The sequence below is a fragment of the Dendropsophus ebraccatus genome, chromosome 8, assembly GCF_027789765.1.
Source record: "Dendropsophus ebraccatus isolate aDenEbr1 chromosome 8, aDenEbr1.pat, whole genome shotgun sequence".
Lineage (NCBI taxonomy): Eukaryota > Metazoa > Chordata > Amphibia > Anura > Hylidae > Dendropsophus > Dendropsophus ebraccatus.
Genome location: NC_091461.1, coordinates 3,027,510 through 3,051,819, shown reverse-complemented (window position 1 = coordinate 3,051,819; position 24,310 = coordinate 3,027,510). Strand labels below are relative to the sequence as shown.

Genomic DNA, 24,310 nt, shown 5'->3' with positions numbered 1-24,310 from the left:
ATTGGCTTATCCCCAGTCATGTGACCAGCCCCGTCTGGCTCCATAGCTCGGTGGTTAGAGCACTGGGGTCTGACCTCTATTTTATATTGTATATTTCATTGTTCTATAAATCACTACAATAGCAGGAGCGTCCACAGACAGAAGAACAAAGAACATGGCCGCATCCTCTCGCCGCTGTTAACCCTTCCCTTGCTGGGGCCGTGTAGGGGGCGGGGTCAGAGTCTCGCTGGTAAAGTTGTATGAAGGTTTTCTGCTCTGGAAACAGGTTAGAGCCTTCACACGCCTCAGGTCAGAGCTTCCAACCACAACATGGCGGCGGTGGGGAGTACCGGAAGTGACGACATGACAGTGAGCGAAGCCGCGAGCGCTCCAGGAAGTGGCCCAGAGTAACTTCCGGCGGCCGAGTGTGCTGTGGCGGGAAGAGCGGGAGCCGCGGGACGGCAGGACACGTGACACAATGGCCGACACGCTGGAGTTTAATGACATATACCAGGAGGTGAAGGGCTCCATGGTGAGAATAAACGCGTCTGTGTGAACGTGCGCCATGTGCTGCGCCGGGAGTGTGTACGGGGGTAATACAGGGTGTGAGGCTGCCCTGTGTATCCGTATATACGGGCCCCTGGTCAGGGAAGATGTATGTTATATATATATATATATATATACGGGGCCCCTGGTCAGGGAAGATGTATGTTATATATATATATATATATATATATATATATATATACGGGGCCCCCGGGGTCAGGGACGATGTATGTTATATATATATATACGGGGCCCCCGGGGTCAGGGACGATGTATGTTATATATATATATATGGGGCCCCCGGGGTCAGGGACGATGTATGTTATATATATATATATATATATATGGGGCCCCCGGGGTCAGGGACGATGTATGTTATATATATACGGGGCCCCCGGGGTCAGGGACGATGTATGTTATATATATATATATATACGGGGCCCCGGGGTCAGGGACGATGTATGTTATATATATGGGGCCCCGGGGTCAGGGACGATGTATGTTATATATACGGGGCCCCCGGGGTCAGGGACGATGTATGATATATATATACGGGGCCCCGGGGTCAGGGACGATGTATGTTATATATATACGGGGCCCCTGGTCAGGGAAGATGTATGTTATATATATGGGCCCCCGGGGTCAGGGACGATGTATGTTATATATATATATATATATATATATATATATATATATATATATATATATATACGGGGCCCCGGGGTCAGGGACAATGTATGTTATATATATATATATATATATATATATATATATATATATATACGGGGCCCCGGGGTCAGGGACGATGTATGTTATATATATATATATATATATATATATACGGGGCCCCGGGGTCAGGGACGATGTATGTTATATATATGGGGCCCCCGGGGTCAGGGACGATGTATGTTATATATATACGGGCCCCCGGGGTCAGGGATGATGTATGTTATATATATATGGGGCCCCCGGGGTCAGGGATGATGTATGTTATATATATATATATACGGGGCCCCGGGGTCAGGGACGATGTATGTTATATATACGGGGCCCCCGGTCAGGGAAGATGTATGTTATATATATACGGGGCCCCCGGGGTCAGGGACGATGTATGTTATATATACGGGGCCCCCGGTCAGGGAAGATGTATGTTATATATATATATACGGGGCCCCGGGGTCAGGGACGATGTATGTTATATATATATATACGGGGCCCCGGGGTCAGTGATGATGTATGTTATATATATACGGGCCCCTGGTCAGGGAAGATGTATGTTATATATATATGGGGCCCCCGGGGTCAGGGACGATGTATGTTATATATATATATACGGGGCCCCGGGGTCAGGGACGATGTATGTTATATATATATATACGGGGCCCCGGGGTCAGTGATGATGTATGTTATATATATACGGGCCCCTGGTCAGGGAAGATGTATGTTATATATATATGGGGCCCCCGGGGTCAGGGACGATGTATGTTATATATATATATATATATATGGGGCACCGGGGTCAGGGACGATGTATGTTATATATATATATATATATATATATATATATATATATATATATATATATATATATATATATACGGGGCCCCGGGGTCAGGGACGATGTATGTTATATATATATATATACGGGGCCCCGGGGTCAGGGACGATGTATGTTATATATATGGGGCCCCCGGGGTCAGGGACGATGTATGTTATATATACGGGGCCCCCGGGGTCAGGGACGATGTATGTTATATATATATGGGGCCCCCGGGGTCAGGGACGATGTATGTTATATATATATGGGGCCCCCGGGGTCAGGGACGATGTATGTTATATATATATATATACGGGGCCCCGGGGTCAGGGACGATGTATGTTATATATATATGGGGCCCCCGGGGTCAGGGACGATGTATGTTATATATACGGGGCCCCCGGTCAGGGAAGATGTATGTTATATATACGGGGCCCCGGGGTCAGGGACGATGTATGTTATATATATATATATATATACAGGGCCCCGGGGTCAGGGACGATGTATGTTATATATATATACGGGGCCCCGGGGTCAGGGACGATGTATGTTATATATATATATACGGGCCCCGGGGTCAGGGATGATGTATGTTATATATATATGGGGCCCCCGGTCAGGGAAGATGTATGTTATATATATATATATATACGGGGCCCCGGGGTCAGGGACGATGTATGATATATATATACGGGGCCCCCGGGGTCAGGGATGATGTATGTTATATATATACGGGGCCCCCGGGGTCAGGGATGATGTATGTTATATATATATACGGGGCCCCTGGTCAGGGAAGATGTATGTTATATATATATATATGGGGCCCCCGGGGTCAGGGAAGATGTATGTTATATATATGGGGTCCCCGGGGTCAGGGACGATGTATGTTATATATATACGGGCCCCCGGGGTCAGGGATGATGTATGTTATATATATATGGGGCCCCCGGGGTCAGGGACGATGTATGTTATATATATATATATACGGGGCCCCGGGGTCAGGGACGATGTATGTTATATATATACGGGGCCCCGGGGTCAGGGACGATGTATGTTATATATATATGGGGCCCCCGGGGTCAGGGACGATGTATGTTATATATATATATATATATATACGGGGCCCCGGGGTCAGGGACGATGTATGTTATATATATATATATATATATATATATATATATACGGGGCCCCGGGGTCAGGGACGATGTATGTTATATGGGGCCCCCGGGGTCAGGGACGATGTATGTTATATATATATATACGGGGCCCCGGGGTCAGGGACGATGTATGATATATATATACGGGGCCCCGGGGTCAGGGACGATGTATGTTATATATATATACGGGGCCCCGGGGTCAGGGACGATGTTTGTTATATATATATAGGGCCCCCGGGGTCAGGGACGATGTATGTTTTATATATATACGGGGCCCCGGGGTCAGGGACGATGTATGTTATATATATATACGGCCCCTGGGGTGATGGTTGGGTGGACGGGGCCCCCTGGGGTGATGGTTGGGTGGACGGGGCCCCCTGGGGTGATGGTTGGGTGGACGGGGCCCCCTGGGGTGATGGTTGGGTGGACGGGGCCCCCTGGGGTGATGGTTGGATTGGACGGGGCCCCCTGGGGTGATGGTTGGATTGGATGGGGCCCCCTGGGGTGATGGTTGGATTGGACGGGGCCCCCTGGGGTGATCACTGTCATCTCTTCTTCTCCTCACAGAACGACGGCCGCCTCCGGCTCTCTAAGGCCGGCCTCATGTACAAGAACAGTAAGACGGGGAAGGTGGAGAACATTGCGGCGGCGGAGTTGGCGGAGGGCGTGTGGCGCCGCGTGGCACTGGGACACGGCATCAAGCTGCAGACCCGCGCCGGTCATGTGTACAAATACGATGGCTTCAGGGAGGCGGTGAGTGCGGGGACGTGTCTCCTCGTGTGGCCGTGTGCATCCGGCTAATGGTGAGAGCCACCACCCACCAGCAGGGGGCGATACCGGTGACGGCCATCGCTGGGGGTCTGCTGTACATAGTGACTGATGGGGGGCCCCAAGGAGACAACATGGCCGCCTCTCCCTGATCACCTACCTCTCCCCACAGGAATACGAGAAGATTTCCGACTTCTTCAAGACGCATTTCCATGTGGATTTGGTGGAGAAGGACATGTGTGTGAAAGGCTGGAACTGGGGCAGCGCCAGGTTCGGGGGTGAGTATGTCCGGGGTCCCCCCCCACTGCACTGTGATGGTATATGACCTGCGGGTGATGTGTGATGTTATATGACCTGCGGGTGATGTGTGATGGTATATGACCTGCGGGTGATGTGTGATGGTGTATGACCTGCGGGTGATGTGTGATGGTATATGACCTGCGGATGGTGTATGATGGTATATGACCTGCGGGTGATGTGTGATGGTGTATGACCTGCGGATGGTCTGTGATGGTGTATGACCTGCGGGTGATGTGTGATGGTGTATGACCTGCGGGTGGCGTGTGATGGTGTATGACCTGCGGATGGTGTATGACCTGCGGATGGTCTGTGATGGTGTATGACCTGCGGATGGTCTGTGATGGTGTATGACCTGCGGATGGTCTGTGATGGTGTATGACCTGCGGATGGTCTGTGATGGTGTATGACCTGCGGGTGGTGTGTGATGGTGTATGACCTGCGGGTGGCGTGTGATGGTGTATGACCTGCGGGTGGTGTGTGATGGTGTATGACCTGCGGGTGGCGTGTGATGGTATATGACCTGCGGATGGTCTGTGATGGTGTATGACCTGCGGATGGTCTGTGATGGTGTATGACCTGTGGATGGTGTGTGATGTATGACCTGCGGGTGGCGTGTGATGGTGTATGACCTGCGGGTGATGTGTGATGGTATATGACCTGCGGGTGATGTGTGATGGTATATGACCTGCGGATGGTCTGTGATGGTGTATGACCTGCGGATGGTCTGTGATGGTGTATGACCTGCGGATGGTCTGTGATTGTGTATGACCTGCGGATGGTGTGTGATGGTGTATGACCTGCGGATGGTGTGTGATGGTGTATGACCTGCGGGTGGTCTGTGATGGTGTATGTCCTGCGGATGGTGTGTGATGGTGTATGACCTGCGGATGGTCTGTGATGGTGTATGACCTGCGGGTGGTCTGTGATGGTGTATGACCTGCGGATGGTCTGTGATGGTGTATGTCCTGCGGGTGATGTGTGATGGTGTATGACCTGCGGATGGTCTGTGATGGTGTATGACCTGCGGATGGTCTGTGATGGTGTATGACCTGCGGATGGTGTGTGATGGTGTATGACCTGCGGGTGGTCTGTGATGGTGTATGACCTGCGGATGGTCTGTGATGGTGTATGACCTGCGGGTGGTGTGTGATGGTGTATGACCTGCGGATGGTCTGTGATGGTGTATGACCTGCGGGTGGTGTGTGATGGTGTATGACCTGCGGGTGGCGTGTGATGGTGTATGACCTGCGGGTGGTGTGTGATGTATGACCTGCGGATGGTCTGTGATGGTGTATGACCTGTGGATGGTGTGTGATGTATGACCTGCGGGTGGCGTGTGATGGTGTATGACCTGCGGGTGATGTGTGATGGTATATGACCTGCGGGTGATGTGTGATGGTGTATGACCTGCGGGTGATGTGTGATGGTATATGACCTGCGGATGGTGTATGATGGTATATGACCTGCGGATGGTCTGTGATGGTATATGACCTGCGGATGGTGTATGACCTGCGGATGGTCTGTGATGGTGTATGACCTGCGGGTGGTGTGTGATGGTGTATGACCTGCGGGTGATGTGTGATGGTGTATGACCTGCGGATGGTGCATGATGGTGTATGACCTGCGGATGGTGCATGATGGTGTATGACCTGCGGATGGTCTGTGATGGTGTATGACCTGCGGATGGTGCATGATGGTGTATGACCTGCGGGTGGTCTGTGATGGTGTAGGACTTGCGGATGGTCTGTGATGGTGTATGTCCTGCGGATGGTCTGTGATGGTGTATGTCCTGCGGATGGTGTGTGATGGTGTATGACCTGCGGATGGTCTGTGATGGTGTATGACCTGCGGATGGTGTATGACCTGCGGGTGATGTGTGATGGTATATGACCTGCGGGTGATGTGTGATGGTATATGACCTGCGGATGGTGTATGACCTGCGGGTGATGTGTGATGGTATACGACCTGCGGGTGGTGTGTGATGGTGTATGACCTGCGGATGGTCTGTGATGGTGTATGACCTGCGGATGGTCTGTGATTGTGTATGACCTGCGGATGGTGTGTGATGGTGTATGACCTGCGGATGGTGTGTGATGGTGTATGACCTGCGGGTGGTCTGTGATGGTGTATGTCCTGCGGATGGTGTGTGATGGTGTATGACCTGCGGATGGTCTGTGATGGTGTATGACCTGCGGATGGTGTATGACCTGCGGGTGATGTGTGATGGTATATGACCTGCGGGTGATGTGTGATGGTATATGACCTGCGGATGGTGTATGACCTGCGGGTGATGTGTGATGGTATACGACCTGCGGGTGGTGTGTGATGGTGTATGACCTGCGGATGGTCTGTGATGGTGTATGACCTGCGGATGGTCTGTGATTGTGTATGACCTGCGGATGGTGTGTGATGGTGTATGACCTGCGGATGGTGTGTGATGGTGTATGACCTGCGGGTGGTCTGTGATGGTGTATGACCTGCGGATGGTCTGTGATGGTGTATGTCCTGCGGATGGTCTGTGATGGTGTATGTCCTGCGGGTGATGTGTGATGGTGTATGACCTGCGGGTGGTGTGTGATGGTGTATGACCTGCGGATGGTCTGTGATGGTGTATGACCTGCGGGTGGTGTGTGATGGTGTATGACCTGCGGATGGTCTGTGATGGTGTATGACCTGCGGATGGTCTGTGATGGTGTATGACCTGCGGATGGTGTGTGATGGTGTATGACCTGCGGGTGGTGTGTGATGGTGTATGACCTGCGGGTGGTCTGTGATGGTGTATGTCCTGCGGATGGTCTGTGATGGTGTATGTCCTGCGGGTGATGTGTGATGGTATATGACCTGCGGATGGTGTGTGATGGTGTATGACCTGCGGATGGTCTGTGATGTATGACCTGCGGGTGGTCTGTGATGGTGTATGTCCTGCGGATGGTCTGTGATGGTGTTTGTCCTGCGGATGGGGTGTGATGGTGTATGACCTGCGGATGGTCTGTGATGGTGTATGACCTGCGGATGGTGCATGATGGTGTATGACCTGCGGGTGGTCTGTGATATTGTATGACCTGCGGGTGGTCTGTGATATTGTATGACCTGCGGATGGTCTGTGATGGTGTATGACCTGCAGGTGGTGTGTGATGGTGTATGACCTGCGGGTGGTCTGTGATGGTGTATGACCTGCGGATGGTCTGTGATGGTGTATGTCCTGCGGATGGTCTGTGATGGTGTATGTCCTGCGGATGGTGTGTGATGGTGTATGACCTGCGGATGGTCTGTGATGGTGTATGTCCTGCGGGTGATGTGTGATGGTATATGACCTGCGGATGGTGCATGATGGTGTATGACCTGCGGGTGGTCTGTGATGGTGTAGGACTTGCGGATGGTCTGTGATGGTGTATGACCTGCGGATGGTCTGTGATGGTGTATGTCCTGCAGATGGTCTGTGATGGTGTATGTCCTGCGGATGGTGTGTGATGGTGTATGACCTGCGGATGGTCTGTGATGGTGTATGACCTGCGGATGGTCTGTGATGGTGTATGACCTGCGGGTGGTGTGTGATGGTGTATGACCTGCGGGTGGTCTGTGATGGTGTATAACCTGCGGGTGGTGTGTGATGGTGTATGACCTGCGGGTGGTCTGTGATGGTGTATGACCTGCGGATGGTCTGTGATGGTGTATGACCTGCGGGTGGTCTGTGATGGTGTATGACCTGCGGGTGGTCTGTGATGGTGTATGACCTGCGGGTGGAGCCCATGTAGTGATCGCTCTCACTCTTTTAGGGCAGCTCCTCTCGTTCGATATCGGGGAGCAGCCGGCCTTTGAGCTCCCCCTCAGTAACGTCTCGCAGTGCACCACCGGCAAGAACGAGGTGACGCTGGAGTTCCACCAGAACGATGATTCGGAGGTTTCTCTCATGGAGATTCGCTTCTATGTCCCCCCCACACAAGAGGACGGTGGGGACCCCGTGGAGGTAAGGAGGGGGCGGTGCAGTCACTGTGGAGGGGGTGAGGACTGCAGGGGGCGCTGCTCTTAGCACAGCTGGGAGGATGTTACTAGTAATAGCAGACATCTTGGACTTCGGGGGAGGGGGTGGGGTGTGCTGTTTATGGGAGGTGGCGCCCTTCGGTGGGTGTGCGGCTTGGGGGAGAGGTGTGCTGTATATAGGAGATGGCGCCCTCTGGTGGGTGCTCGGGGGGGGTGTTGCTGTATATGGGGGGTGGCCCCCTCTGGTGGGTGCTCGGGGGAGGGGTGTGCTGTATATGGGGGGGTGGCCCCCTCTGGTGGGTGCTCGGGGGAGGGGTGTGCTGTATATGGGGGGGTGGCCCCCTCCGGTGGGTGCTCGGGGGGGGGGGGGGGAGCTGTATATGGGGGGTGGCCCCCTCTGGTGGGTGCTCGGGGGAGGGGTGTGCTGTATATGGGGGGGTGGCCCCCTCCGGTGGGTGCTCGGGGGAGGGGTGTGCTGTATATGGGGGTGGCGCCCTCCGGTGGTTGCTCGGGGGGGGGGGGGGGGGGGGTTGCTGTATATGGGGGGTGGCGCCCTCCGGTGGGTGCTCGGGGGGGGGGGGGGGGGGGGGTTGTTGTATATGGGAGGTGGCGCCCTCAGTGGATCTCGTTGCCATACCTTGGTTCTCGTCACTCCGGTTTCTGCTTTTAAGGCGTTTGCTAAGAACATCCTCTCCAAGGCGGACGTCATCCAGGCCACAGGCGACGCGGTGTGCATCTTCCGGGAGCTGCAGTGCCTCACCCCCCGCGGCCGCTACGACATCCGCATCTACCCCTCCTTCCTGCACCTGCACGGTAAAACCTTTGACTATAAGATCCCGTACACGACCGTCCTCCGGCTTTTCCTGCTGCCGCATAAGGATCAGCGACAGATGTTCTTCGTGGTAAGTCTGAGCGCACACTCACTCACTGCGGGTGTAAGAGCGGGGTGTGGTACCAGGCCCGGCCACACACACAGGTGGCGCTGTAATGCTGGGGATCTGACCTCTCACAGTCACCTGACTGCCCGGGACGCAGATCCAGAATAGGGAGGAAAGAAGAGTCTAACAGCAGGTAACGTCTCCTCCTCCCCCCACAGATCAGTCTGGATCCTCCCATCAAGCAGGGACAGACGCGCTACCACTTCCTCATCCTGCTCTTCTCCAAGGACGAGGACATCAGCCTGACCCTCAACATGAGCGAGTGAGTGCTCCCATATACCAGTGCCGTATACCGCTGTAGTAGTCGGGCTGTGCCGTATACCGCTGTAGTAGTCGGGCTGTGCCGTATACCGCTGTAGTAGTCGGGCTGTGCCGTATACCGATGTAGTAGTCGGGCTGTGCCGTATACCGCTGTAGTAGTCGGGCTGTGCCGTATACCGCTGTAGTAGTCGGGCTGTGCCGTATACCGCTGTAGTAGTCGGGCTGTGCCGTATACCGCTGTAGTAGTCGGGCTGTGCCGTATACCGCTGTAGTAGTCGGGCTGTGCCGTATACCGCTGTAGTAGTCGGGCTGTGCCGTATACCGCTGTAGTAGTCGGGCTGTGCCGTATACCGCTGTAGTAGTCGGGCTGTGCCGTATACCGCTGTAGTAGTCGGGCTGTGCCGTATACCGCTGTAGTAGTCGGGCTGTGCCGTATACCGCTGTAGTAGTCGGGCTGTGCCGTATACCGCTGTAGTAGTCGGGCTGTGCCGTATACCGCTGTAGTAGTCGGGCTGTGCCGTATACCGCTGTAGTAGTCGGGCTGTGCCGTATACCGCTGTAGTAGTCGGGCTGTGCCGTATACCGCTGTAGTAGTCGGGCTGTGCCGTATACCGCTGTAGTAGGGCATGTGCACACTGCGGAACGGCGATGGAAAACTGATTCATTCTTTGGACGGACGACGGAATCCGCCCGTGTATAGAATGGAGTCTTTGACACGGACGAAGCTGAGCACCCTCCACAGTCTGCAACGAGCTGTGGAATGTGTGGTGGGTTTTCGGTCCCAATTTCATAGTGTGCACGTTCCTGTAGTCAGTCAGTGTACGGGGAAGGTTTTGTGGTTTCGGAGAAGCTTTCGGCGCCTGCTGTTCTGGCCGCGGTTCTGCAGATTTTTTCGCTGATTGTGGCCGGATTCTTTTCCTCCTCAGAGAAGAAGTTGAGAAGCGATTTGAAGGGAAACTGAAGAAGAACATGTCCGGGTGTCTGTACGAGATGGTCAGCCGCGTTATGAAGGCGCTGGTGAACCGCAAAATCACCGTCCCCGGAAACTTCCAGGGGTGAGACGGGGGGGTGACGGGGGGAGAGAGAGGAGACGTGTATGTGTGTGTGTGGGGGGGGGGAGAGAGAGGAGACGTGTATGTGAGGGAGACGGGGGATGGAGGAGACGTGCATGCGGGGGGGGGGGGGGGGGGATGGAGGAGACGTGCATGCGGGGGGGGGGATGGAGGAGACGTGCATGCGGGGGGGGATGGAGGAGACGTGCATGCGGGGGGGGGGATGGAGGAGACGTGCATGCGGGGGGGGATGGCAGAGACGTGTATGCGGGGGGGGGATGGAGGAGACGTGCATGCGGGGGGGGGATGGAGGAGACGTGTATGCGGGGGGGGGGGGATGGAGGTGACGTGTATGTGGGGGTGATGGGGGAGGAGATGTGTATGTGGGGGTGACGGGGGAGGTGACGTGTGGGTGACGGGGGAGGTGACGTGTATGTGGGGGTGACGGGGGAGGGGACCTGTATGTGGGGGTGGCGGGGGAGGGGACCTGTATGTGGGGGTGACGGATCAGAGGTAGTGTTTCCTCCCGTGTGGATCCGCGCTCACACTTGTGTTCCTCCCGCCAGGCACTCGGGGGCGCAGTGCATCACCTGCTCCTACAAGGCCAGCTCCGGGCTGCTCTATCCTCTGGAGCGCGGCTTCATCTACGTGCACAAGCCGCCCGTCCACATCCGATTCGATGAGGTGAACTGCGTCAACTTCGCCCGCGGCACCACCACCACCCGCTCCTTCGACTTCGAAATCGAGACCAAGCAGGGATCACAGTACACGTTCAGCAACATTGAGAGGTGCGTTGTGTGTGATAGTGTAAGGGGCTGGGTGTATGAGGGGGGCGGGGGGCCGTGTAATCACTTCCCTGCTGGGACGTGTAGTCCCTTCCTGTGTAGCTGCAGTGCCCCGGATCGGCACTAGGGGGCAGGTCACGACAGTCTGGCTCTCGTCCCCGCTGTATGATGTAAGGGTTGGCCGTTGTAAGGGTGAGCAGTGATGACAATTGACTCTTCTCATTTAGGGAGGAATACGGGAAACTCTTTGACTTTGTGAACGCGAAGAAGCTGAGCATTAAGAACCGCGGCCTGAAAGAGGTAACAAACATGGCCGCCCCCGCGCCTCCACTGTATCATCTCCACCTCTCTCATTCATCATTCTCTCTCTTCTCCTTTCATGATAGAAGCCTCAGGTCAGCATCCACCCCAGAGCCAGGTCATATGTGTGCTGTATGTGTGTGTGTGTCCACAGAACCCGAACAGCCATAACATTAATACCACAAAGACTGCCGTGACAGGCGCCGGGGCGGGGGGGATATTAGGACCTAATCATCTGAGCAGCTGTGACCTGGCCGGATAGTACTGACCAACAGTGTCTCCAGGGAGGAGAACCAGGGACTGGGTACAGAGTTATGGGGCTCCAGGGAGGACCACCAGGCATCAGGTCATGGGGCTCCAGGGAGGACCACCAGGCATCGGGTCATGGGGCTCCAGGGAGGACCACCAGGCATCGGGTCATGGGGCTCCAGGGAGGACCACCAGGCATCGGGTCATGGGGCTCCAGGGAGGACCACCAGGCATCGGGTCATGGGGCTCCAGGGAGGACCACCAGGCATCGGGTCATGGGGCTCCAGGGAGGACCACCAGGCATCGGGTCATGGGGCTCCAGGGAGGACCACCAGGCATCGGGTCATGGGGCTCCAGGGAGGACCACCAGGCATCGGGTCATGGGGCTCCAGGGAGGACCACCAGGCATCGGGTCATGGGGCTCCAGGGAGGACCACCAGGCATCGGGTCATGGGGCTCCAGGGAGGACCACCAGGCATCGGGTCATGGGGCCTGAGAGAGAAGGATCAGGGACCGCTGACATCGCTCAGTAATGAGGAACATGACACAAGGTGGGGACTCGGCCTTCAGATTCCACAGATCTGCAACCTCACGCTGCACAGGATCTGCTGCTGATACCAGAGGGCACATTGCAGGGTTACAGGGGGGCGGGGGCTGGTCACATCGCAGGACTATGGGGTACGAGCTTTGTACCCCGGGCACCAGGAGGAGACACACAGTGTTGGGCAGGAGATGTGATGGCTGATCGGTGTATAAGCATGAATAGTGACCCTGCAGAATGGAGACCTCGTCCCCCAGACTCATGTCAGACTCTTTGCTCTGGTTTGACGTCCCCCATTCACTTCTCACCAGATACGTATGCATGAGGTTGCATGGATTTCCTGCAGTGTTCCTCACTAATCCCTATAACGTTACTAACCATGTCCGCTCACACAGTGGGGACTATCCATAGCCGGTCAGGAGGGGGGCTCAGCCTGTAGGATGTGTACAGCAAATATCACACAGGATCCGTCACTCCCATCATCTTACTACCAGAGGCTGTTGGGTCCTGAATTTCAGCATGTAAAGGGGTCAGGGGTCATCAGATGAGGGGTCAGGTGTAGGGGTCATCAGATGAGGGGTCAGGTGTAGGGGTCATCAGATGAGGGGTCAGGTGTAGGGGTCATCAGATGAGGGGTCAGGTGTAGGGGTCATCAGATGAGGGGTCAGGTGTAGGGGTCATCAGATGAGGGGTCAGGTGTAGGGGTCAGGTGTAGGGGTCATCAGATGAGGGGTCAGGTGTAGGGGTCATCAGATGAGGGGTCAGGTGTAGGGGTCATCAGATGAGGGGTCAGGTGTAGGGGTCATCAGATGAGGGGGCAGGTGTAGGGGTCATCAGATGAGGGGGCAGGTGTAGGGGTCATCAGATGAGGGGGCAGGTGTAGGGGTCATCAGATGAGGGGGCAGGTGTAGGGGTCATCAGATGAGGGGGCAGGTGTAGGGGTCATCAGATGAGGGGGCAGGTGTAGGGGTCATCAGATGAGGGGGCAGGTGTAGGGGTCATCAGATGAGGGGGCAGGTGTAGGGGTCATCAGATGAGGGGGCAGGTGTAGGGGTCATCAGATGAGGGGGCAGGTGTAGGGGTCATCAGATGAGGGGGCAGGTGTAGGGGTCATCAGATGAGGGGGCAGGTGTAGGGGTCATCAGATGAGGAGGCAGGTGTAGGGGTCATCAGATGAGGGGTCAGGTGTAGGGGTCTTTAGATGAGGGGGCAGGTGTAGGCGTCGTCAGGTGTAGGCGTCGTCAGATGAGGGGTCAGGTGCAGGGGTCATCAGATGAGTGGTCTTCCCTGGCTAAGAGGTGACTTGCTGCATGATATAACATGATAATCAGTCAGGTAATAACACTGCTTGCTGTATGACGATGACACAAACCTTTACTGATTGGATAAACAGCCAGTAGTTGCCCTCCATATACTCCATATAAGTAGTCTCCCTCCATATACTCCATATAAGTAGTCTCCCTCCATATACTCCATATAAGTAGTCTCCCTCCATATACTCCATATAAGTAGTCGCCCTCCATACACTCCATACAAGTAGTCTCCCTCCATATACTCCATACAAGTAGTCGCCCTCCATATACTCCATACAAGTAGTCGCCCTCCATATACTCCATACAAGTAGTCGCCCTCTATATACTCCATATAAGTAGTCAGCGGGGTGGTCAGAGGGCCACTACTGTTCCCCTGAGCACCCTCTTGCGGCAAGCTCCCATGCAGAGGGGTAGGTCTTCATTGGTCTGTTTTTTTTTGGTTTTTTTTTTGAGGAAAGCCTTATATGACCTCCTCCGGAGTACGCTCGCTGCAGTCGTGACGTTCTGTATGTCTCTTTATATGACCTCCTCCGGAGTACCGCGCGGCAGTCGTGACGTCCTGTATGTCTCTTCCTATGACCTCCTCCGGAGTACCGCGCTGCAGTCGTGACGTTCTGTATGTCTCTTCCTATGACCTCCTCCGGAGTACCGCACTGCAGTCTTGACGTTCTGTATGTCCTCTTATATGACGACCTCCGGAGTACTGCGCGGCAGTCGTGGCGTTCTGTATGTCCTCTTATATGACGACCTCCGGAGTACTGCGCGGCAGTCGTGGCGTTCTGTATGTCTCTTTATATGACCACCTCCGGAGTACCGCGCGGCAGTCGTGACGTTCTGTATGTCTCCTCATGTGACCTCCTCCGGAGTACCGCGCGGCAGTCGTGGCGTTCTGTATGTCTCCTCATGTGACCTCCTCCGGAGTACCGCGCTGCAGTCGTGACGTTCTGTATGTCTCTTTATATGACCTCCTCCGGAGTACCGCGCGGCAGTCGTGGCGTTCTGTATGTCTCTTTATATGACCTCCTCCGGAGTACCGCGCGGCAGTCGTGACGTTCTGAATGTCTCTTTATATGACCTCCTCCGGAGTACCGCGCGGCAGTCGTGGCGTTCTGTATGTCTCTTTATAGGACCACCTCCGGAGTACCGCGCTGCAGTCGTGACGTTCTGTATGTCTCTTTATATGACCTCCTCCGGAGTACCGCGCGGCAGTCGTGGCGTTCTGTATGTCTCTTTATATGACCTCCTCCGGAGTACCGCGCGGCAGTCGTGACGTTCTGAATGTCTCTTTATATGACCTCCTCCGGAGTACCGCGCGGCAGTCGTGGCGTTCTGTATGTCTCTTTATAGGACCACCTCCGGAGTACCGCGCTGCAGTCGTGGCGTTCTGTATGTCTCCTCATGTGACCTCCTCCGGAGTACGCCCGCTGCAGTCGTGACGTTCTGTATGTCTCTTTATATGACCTCCTCCGGAGTACCGCGCTGCAGTCGTGGCGTTCTGTATGTCTTTTGTATGTGATCACTATCTGCTCTTTAACCCTTTGCACTCCCTTCTCTTTCCTGTCGCCTTCCTTAGGGTATGAAGCAGCCGTATGATGACTATGCCGACTCTGATGATGATCAGCAACATGACGCTTATCTGGAGAGAATGAAAGAAGAAGGGAAGATTCGGGAGAACGCAGACAGTGATGACTCTGGAGATGAGACAGGTGAGACTGACAAACCTATGCTGTCTGTCCGCGGCACGTTACGCAGTGAGAGGTTGTCGGAGGTTGTGAAGCAGCATATGTGTGGTAGTGTTTTTACTGGACTCTCATACTGTTCATATCTGTATCATCTCCCATGTGTCCCTTCACACTGTTGCCCAGGATGAGTGCTGAATCAGGCCAAATAGAGACAATAGCAATGACGGCCGACAGCTAATGATTGAATAAACTGTTACACATCACCTCTCCACGCTCCCGGTCTTCTCCTGCCCTCTGCTTGCTTCCTGGCACCGCGGCAGTCTTATCCAGTGATTGGCTGAGTCGCCTGCCAGCCCTGAGACTGCTCTGAAGCTGCAGCCTCCGGAAAGCAAGCAGAGGGCAGGAGAACACTGGGAGCGGGCTGCACGGACATCACTAACGATATATATATATATAATATATATAATCTCCCTTGCTAAACGATTATTGTAAAAGGCTCAGGAAAGCAGCACCGATCCTGCAGATCACTGATCGAGCCATCATTGGCCTGTCTAATAGGAACCTTAGGATGCGGCGGCCATTCCTGTACTTTGTAGAAGACTGCTTTACATTTGCTGCCTTTGTGTTCTTGCAGATGAATCGTTTAACCCTGGAGAGGAGGAGGATGAAGTTGCAGAAGAGTAAGTAACCTAAAGTGTGTCGCCTCGGTCGCAGCATTTTATACTCATATTCAACTATCGTCCTTGTCTCCCTTCTTGCAGGTTTGACAGTAATCCCTCTGCCAGCTCATCCAGCGCTGGTAGCGATGAAGATGAAGGCGAAAAGAAGAAAAAAGCCAAGAAACCGAAAATTGTTAAAGAGAAAAAGCCAAGGAAAAAAGCTGAGGTACAGATGTGTATGTAATGTGATCCGCACCATGTACACAACCATAAACGCTTCCAAACTTCTGTTCTCTTGGGCCCTGTGATTTTTTGGGTTAGACACAATGGAGCTAAAAATAATTTAGTTTTCTCACTTAGGGTAAAAAAGGCAAAGACCCTGCTGCACCCAAACGTCCAATGTCTGCCTACATGTTGTGGCTGAACGCCAGTCGTGAGAAGATAAAGAGTGAAAATCCCGGGATCAGCATTACCGACTTGTCCAAAAAAGCAGGAGAGATATGGAAGAGCATGGGGAAGGATAAAAAGGAGGTAGGAATGCGCCGTCGCAGCCCAGATCCTAGCTGGCGTCTGTGCTGCAGGTCGATGGATCTCCTCATCATGACTTATGTCTTACCAGGAATGGGATCGTAAAGCAGAAGAAGCCAAACGGGACTACGAGAAAGCCATGAAGGAATATAACGAGAACACCCAGTCAGAAGCCCCCAAAAAGTGAGCCAGCAGGCCCATCACACATCAGCAGTGTCTTTTCTGTTGCCTTCTAGTTTCCTATTAATTGTTTGTTTCATTGAAGGGATAAGAAGTCAAAACCGGAGAAGAAGACGGCAGCGAAGTCTGAGAAGAGGAAATCTGTGAAACCTGCATCTCCAGCCAGAACTCCGGTCAAGACCAACACTGTTAAGAGCAAAGAATTTGTGTCCAGCGATGAGAGCAGCTCTGATGAAAGCACTCGTAAAAAGGTACCTGGTCTCGTAGACGCTCTCATCACTGCCTCTCATCCACCGTCTCGTACACGCTCTCATCACTGCCTCTCATACGCTCTCATCACTGCCTCTCATCCACCGTCTCGTACACGCTCTCATCACTGCCTCTCATCCACCGTCTCGTACACGCTCTCATCACTGCCTCTCATCCACCGTCTCGTACACGCTCTCATCACTGCCTCTCATCCACCGTCTCGTACACGCTCTCATCACTGCCTCTCATCCACCGTCTCGTACACGCTCTCCTCTCTGCCTCTCATCCACCGTCTCGTACACGCTCTCATCTCTGCCTCTCATCCACCGTCTCATACATGCTCTCATCCACCGTCTCGTATACGCTCTCATCCACCGTCTTGTACACGCTTTCTTGTGTTTCCTTCCTGTTTATTATATAATTTTCTGTGGATTTTCAAGCTAATTGCTAATCCAGTTGAGCTTTCCCTCACTCACCTCTGCGCCATCTAGCACTTACAGGACGCCTCCAGGATGCTAAGTGTATATAATCTAGTTAAAGAGCCTTAAGCCGAGTCTCGTACACGCTCTCATCTCTGCCTCTCATCCACCGTCTCATACATGCTCTCATCCACCGTCTCGTATACGCTCTCATCCACCGTCTTGTACACGCTCTCATCCACCGTCTCATACACGCTCTCATCCACCGTCTCGTACAGGCTCTCATCACTGCCTCTCATCCACCGTCTCGTACACGCTCTCATCACTGCCTCTCATCCACCGTCTCGTACACGCTCTCATCACTGCCTCTCATCCACCGTCTCGTACACGCTCTCATCACTGCCTCTCATCCACCGTCTCGTACACGCTCTCCTCTCTGCCTCTCATCCACCGTCTCGTACACGCTCTCATCTCTGCCTCTCATCCACCGTCTCATACATGCTCTCATCCACCGTCTCGTATACGCTCTCATCCACCGTCTTGTACACGCTCTCATCCACCGTCTCATACACGCTCTCATCCACCGTCTCGTACAGGCTCTCATCACTGCCTCTCATCCACCGTCTCGTACACGCTCTCATCACTGCCTCTCATCCACCGTCTCGTACACGCTCTCATCACTGCCTCTCATCCACCGTCTCGTACACGCTCTCATCACTGCCTCTCATCCACCGTCTCGTACACGCTCTCCTCTCTGCCTCTCATCCACCGTCTCGTACACGCTCTCATCACTGCCTCTCATCCACCGTCTCGTACACGCTCTCATCTCTGCCTCTCATCCACCGTCTCGTACACGCTCTCCTCTCTGCCTCTCATCCACCGTCTCGTACACGCTCTCATCCACCGTCTCGTACACACCCTCATCACTGCCTCTCATCCACCGTCTCGTACACGCTCTCATCCACTGTCTCGTACACGCTCTCATCTCTGCCTCTCATCCACTGTCTCGTACACGCTCTCCTCTCTGCCTCTCATCCACCGTCTCGTACAGGCTCTTATCACTGCCTCTCATCCACCGTCTCGTACACGCTCTCATCCACCGTCTCGTACACGCTCTCATCCACCGTCTCGTACACGCTCTCATCCACCGTCTCGTACACGCTCTCATCCACCGTCTCGTACACGCTCTCATCCACCGTCTCGTACACGCTCTCATCCACCGTCTCGTACACGCTCTCATCCACCGTCTCGTACACGCTCTCATCCACCGTCTCGTACACGCTCTCCTCTCTGCCTCTCATCCACCGTCTCGTACAGGCTCTCATCACTGCCTCTCATCCACCGTCTCGTACACGCTCTCATCCACCGTCTCGTACACGCTCTCATCCACCGTCTCGTACACGCTCTCATCCACCGTCTCGTACACGCTCTCCTCTCTGCCTCTCATCCACCGTCTCGTACAGGCTCTCATCACTGCCTCTCATCCACCGTCTCGTACACGCTCTCATCACTGCCTCTCATCCACCGTCTCGTACACGCTCTCCTCTGCCTCTCATCCACCGTCTCGTACACGCTCTCATCCACCGTCTCATCCACGCTCTCCTCTCTGCCTCTCATCCACCGTCTCGTACACGCTCTCCTCTCTGCCTCTCATCCACCGTCTCATCCACGCTCTCATCACTGCCTCTCATCCACCGTCTCGTACACGCTCTCATCCACCGTCTCGTACACGCTCTCATCCACCGTCTCGTACACGCTCTCATCCACCGTCTCGTACACGCTCTCATCCACCGTCTCGTACACGCTCTCATCCACCGTCTCGTACACGCTCTCATCCACCGTCTCGTACACGCTCTCATCCACCGTCTCTTGTAACACTGTTTTTACTTTTCTTTATTCAGGGGTCAGATGATGAAGAGATGGCGAGTACCCCACCGAGCTCCAATGAGTCGGGATCGGACTAGCTTGCTCCTGTTTTTGGCCTCAATGTATAGATTGTGCGTCTGTATCCGTGTTTGGTTGGAAAAGTCCTGGGACCACCTTACACTAAATCCCACCATAGTGACTTCTTAATATTTTTGGGGTTTTTTGGCCCCGGAGCTGGAAGAGAAATGAGTAAATTTTCGGGGCATCGTCGATGCTTCGGACAAGTGCACGTTCCCTGCGTCAGCTGTAAAGATCAGGTTTCTGGTGTTATTTTTTTTTTCTCTTTAGTTTGTAATAAAATATTTTCTTGTGTTTCCTTCCTGTTTATTATATAATTTTCTGTGGATTTTCAAGCTAATTGCTAATCCAGTTGAGCTTTCCCTCACTCACCTCTGCGCCATCTAGCACTTACAGGACGCCTCCAGGATGCTAAGTGTATATAATCTAGTTAAAGAGCCTTAAGCCGAGTCTCTGGAGACGGAGTAATGTGCCAGGATCAATCTCCAGGCTTAAGCATGAAAATAACTCCGCTTCGCTCGCGGGGGTCTGTGCTGCTCCGCATCTGCACATTGACACGTACGGGGTCTCCACGCTTCTGGCACCTTCCCTGTCAAGTGTTCGCTTCTCGCTCCCGGGTCTTCGCATTGTATTGCGTTTCCTCTCGGAGTTGTGACCGCTTGCTGCTATTTAGGAGCTTGCGCGGTAAACAGATTTGTCGGAGTATTCGGTTACCAGGAGATGAGGTGAAAAATGCTGATGTGTTAATAATGAGGATGAGAGGAAATATTGATGCGTTAATGATGGGGCTGGGATTCCCATCTGGGCAGGAAACATTTCAGGCTAATTGAGGATTGAGAAGTAATGTGGAATCCAGAGACGGCAAAGTGAGGATGAGGAAGTGAAAATGGATGAAGACAAGCAGCAGTGTACACCGTGTGCAGACTGATATGTACCAGGAGTCACTGACCCCATGCAGTGGCATTATACACAGTATACAGATATATATATATATGTACTGGGAGTCGCTGATACCGCGCAGCCGCATTAGACACTGTATATAGATATATATACCGGGAGTCACTGACCCCATGCAGTGGCATTATACACAGTATACAGATATATATATATATGTACTGGGAGTCGCTGATACCGCGCAGCCGCATTAGACACTGTATATAGATATATATACCGGGAGTCACTGACCCCATGCAGTGGCATTATACACAGTATACAGATATATATATATATGTACTGGGAGTCGCTGATACCGCGCAGTCGCATTAGACACTGTATATAGATATATATACCGGGAGTCACTGACCCCATGCAGTGGCATTATACAGATATATATATATGTACTGGGAGTCGCTGATACCGCGCAGCCGCATTAGACACTGTATATAGATATATATACCGGGAGTCACTGACCCCATGCAGTGGCATTATACACAGTATACAGATATATATATATATGTACTGGGAGTCGCTGATACCGCGCAGCCGCATTAGACACTGTATATAGATATATATACTGGGAGTCACTGACGCTGTGCAGCAGCAGTATACAGATATTTGTAACAAGGAAAAACGTGTCTGTGTGAACAATGTCCACTATCACATGTATATCTCTCTCACTGATATATATGTGGATTTATGTGCTCCCAGTGATCAGGCTGCCACCTGCCTGTTTGTATATATCTGTATCGTAGTTTTCTGGTGCACAATGTTCAATACTTGTCTGTCTTATAACTTCTGGTACATCCAATAAAGAAAAGTATTTCACTCACATTTAGTCGTTCTGTTTATTCTTAGATGTTTTTCAGTTGTTTGTTTCACATTGGTAGCGTGGGCTGTCAGGTGTGCATCAACCGGAGGGGCGTTCCTTGCAGCCGTGACGCGACGTTTCGGGGTCGCCCCCTTACTCATGCGTGCAGGCTGATTGGACATGCTCCTCTTTATTCACTGTAGCCCGGCCCTTAGTGTCTCGTCATTAGGAATACACAATGATAAGTTACAACCTTATTCACATCATAGTAAAGACGCATTATTGTTATATATATAGTCGGCCAAGCCTATGATATAAAAAGAAAGCTGGGAGATGACCTAAAGTTGTGTTACAAAAAAGATTATTTCATTAAGTCCTTGTGGTTCAAGGCTGTGCATAGTCTTAATCCAGTAGCATTCTCTTTACAACAGCCTTTTCCTAACCTCTGCCTGTGTGCCAGTCACGTCTAGTTCTAATATAACCCATTTCAATTCATACACATGATGTCCCATTTTTTTGAAATGTCGGGCCGCTGTTGTTTCACCGTATGTTTTTTCCTCTTCCTTTATATCTTTTTTTTGCATATTTTCTTATAAGTGCCCTGTGTTCATTAAGTCTCACTTTAATTTGTCTACTCGTTTGGCCTGCATAACATTTGCCACAGGGGCATTTTAACATGTATATAACATAATCACTGTTACATGTATAATATCCTCTGTGTGGTGTCGTGTAGCCTTTTGTGGGGTGTTGTATATTTTCTCCCTTCATGATTGCTGAGCAATTCTGACAATTAAGACATGCAAATGTCCCTTTTCTTCTAGTCCGTAGGAACCTCTGACTGCGAACCTGTTTTTTCCTTACGTCGCCTCTCACTACATGATTAGCTATTGTTTTCCCTTTCTTTAAAGCAAATGTGGGTATCTCTTTAAACAGCATCCCAAACTTGGGATCCTTTTGCAGTAATCCCCAATATTTGGGAATTGTTCTTTTTATGAGATTAGTGTGGCAATCATATTTTGTAACAAAAATCCGTTTCTCCCCAGTAGTTTGTCTATCCTTTGGTGTTTCCTGTATCTGTGTAATTTGTTTATGACTATATCCTCTCTGTGAATTTCTGTATCATTCTTTACACAATGATAAGTTACAACCTTATTCACATCATAGTAAAGACGCATTATTGTTATATATATAGTCGGCCAAGCCTATGATATAAAAAGAAAGCTGGGAGATGACCTAAAGTTGTGTTACAAAAAAGATTTTAAACTACATATTTCATTAAGTCCTTGTGGTTCAAGGCTGTGCATAGTCCTAATCCAGTAGCATTCTCTTTACAACAGCCTTTTCCTAACCTCTGCCTGTGTGCCAGTCACGTCTAGTTGTTCTAATATAACCCATTTCAATTCATACACATGATGTCCCATTTTTTTGCAATGTCGGGCCACAAAAATCCGTTTCTCCCCAGTAGTTTGTCTATCCTTTGGTGTTTCCTGTTGTATCTGTGTAATTTGTTTATGACTATATCCTCTCTGTGAATTTCTGTATCATTCTTTCTTTGTTATATTGTTTCTGTGTCTTCACTCACTATCCTGTCTACTCGTTTTAGTTGACTTTTAACTATACTTTTGAACACTTGTGGTGGGTGGTAACTCTGTTTATGTAGATAGTTATTTCTGTCTGTTGTTTTTGTGTAAAGTGTGGTTTGTAATCTGTTGTTCTGAATTGTGACTTGTACATCTAAATAATGGATTGTGCTTGGGTGATGTTCCATAGTAAACCTGATGGTGTCATGACATTAAGTTCTTCCACAAACTGTAATAATTTTTCTTCAGAATCATACCACAGCATGAACATGTCGTCCACGTATCTGTACCACGTGAACGACGTGTCCATGCCGGGTCGATTCATCGCATACAATCTCTCATACATTTCCATAAAGATATTTGCGACCGATGGGGCCACGGATGACCCCATCGATACTCCATACGTCTGAAGGAAATATTGTGAGTCAAATGCACATATATATCAGTGAGAGAGATATACATGTGATAGTGGACATTGTTCACACAGACACGTTTTTCCTTGTTACAAGTCTTTATCCACACACTGTGTGAACGTGGCTTTTGAAGCCATAGGAAAAATTACGGAGCAAAGGGCTGAGGTGTTTGCATTCATGGAGAACGAAAGGGTGGAGATCTTATCACAAGCCACATCAGCTGGGCTAACACTTGCCGAACTAAAAGATCAGTGGCATTTAAACTATGAAAGCATGTTGGAAAAACTTAAAAAGAAGGAGGTTAGCGAATCACTACACGCCTCAACTTTAACTGAATACCTTAAGTTACAACGCATCCCAAGAGGGTTAAGAAGCAATTTAACACCCATACTGTTACATGATGATCCAGTATACCATCAGACTTGGTACGCAATGAATAACAGACCTCACTAGACCTCATGTTGCTGACAGTTAAACATCTTCAGTTGTCACTCACAAAAACAAGAGAAGAAATTAACCAACTAGAACAAAAGATAACCAACAAAAACAAAGCCGATGAATGTGAAAAAATTCATAATACACTGACAACAAATATGGAAAAACTTAAAGCCACCATATTGCAAAATAAATTACAGAAATTTGAAAGAGACAATAAGAATTATTTATTTAATAGAGTTTACGCGTGGGCGGAGGAGAGACGCAATCTCAGACGCACCCGTGTGAACAATAGAGGAGAGAACCTATTAACATCTGACGTCACTTCTACTGATGAAGAAAGGTCGTCAACATTTAAAACACAAAAAAATCAGAAAGCTTTTTTAGGCAAAACCAAGGAAAGGAGAGAAATGGAAAACAACCGACAAAGAGGGTACAAGTTCAGAAGTAAGCAGCAACGTAGAGGAAGAAAAAATGCAAACAAGGAAAAAAAAGAAAAAGTAGAGGACCTAGTGGTGAATATTTCACAGCGACAACTAACTGAAGAAGAACATAAAGTAGTGAACAAAGGGCTTGGTTTTGTACCAACATATGAAACAACACAATTTGACTTTGAGGTGGACTTTTTTAAGTTTTGCAGGTCCATCAGACTGAAAATGTATTTTTTCGATACAAAATGGAGGGACAATAAAGAATTGTCATTTATTGATAAAATACCCAGTAAATTACGAGGAAGAAGTACTTTCGATCCTAGCATAGATAATGAC

General features: G+C 51.3%; 1 protein-coding gene across 1 annotated transcript; it reads left to right on the top strand.

Annotated features, from left to right (window-relative positions):
* The first annotated feature begins 93 nt into the window (after nucleotides 1–93).
* On the top strand, nucleotides 94–19,666 carry SSRP1 (structure specific recognition protein 1). Its single transcript, XM_069979607.1, has 16 exons — nucleotides 94–511; nucleotides 3,787–3,972; nucleotides 4,160–4,265; nucleotides 8,064–8,254; nucleotides 8,940–9,170; nucleotides 9,365–9,468; nucleotides 10,394–10,522; nucleotides 11,086–11,307; nucleotides 11,532–11,604; nucleotides 15,281–15,413; nucleotides 16,024–16,069; nucleotides 16,151–16,274; nucleotides 16,409–16,579; nucleotides 16,668–16,759; nucleotides 16,842–17,007; nucleotides 19,326–19,666. Exons 1-16 carry the CDS (start codon nucleotides 458–460, stop codon nucleotides 19,386–19,388), a joined length of 2,091 nt encoding a protein of 696 aa, XP_069835708.1. The 5' UTR covers nucleotides 94–457; the 3' UTR covers nucleotides 19,389–19,666.
* Nucleotides 19,667–24,310: the final 4,644 nt, after the last annotated feature.

What these genes read in the sequence shown, in the direction of transcription:
- SSRP1 (XM_069979607.1), top strand. Translation starts at nt 458, where the DNA reads ATGGCCGACACGCTGGAGTTTAATGACATATACCAGGAGGTGAAGGGC. An exon ending in GGGCAGCGCCAGGTTCGGGG is followed by an intron (nt 4,266 to 8,063) that starts GTGAGTATGTCC and finishes TCACTCTTTTAG; the next exon opens with GGCAGCTCCTCTCGTTCGAT. An exon ending in TGGGGAAGGATAAAAAGGAG is followed by an intron (nt 16,580 to 16,667) that starts GTAGGAATGCGC and finishes ATGTCTTACCAG; the next exon opens with GAATGGGATCGTAAAGCAGA.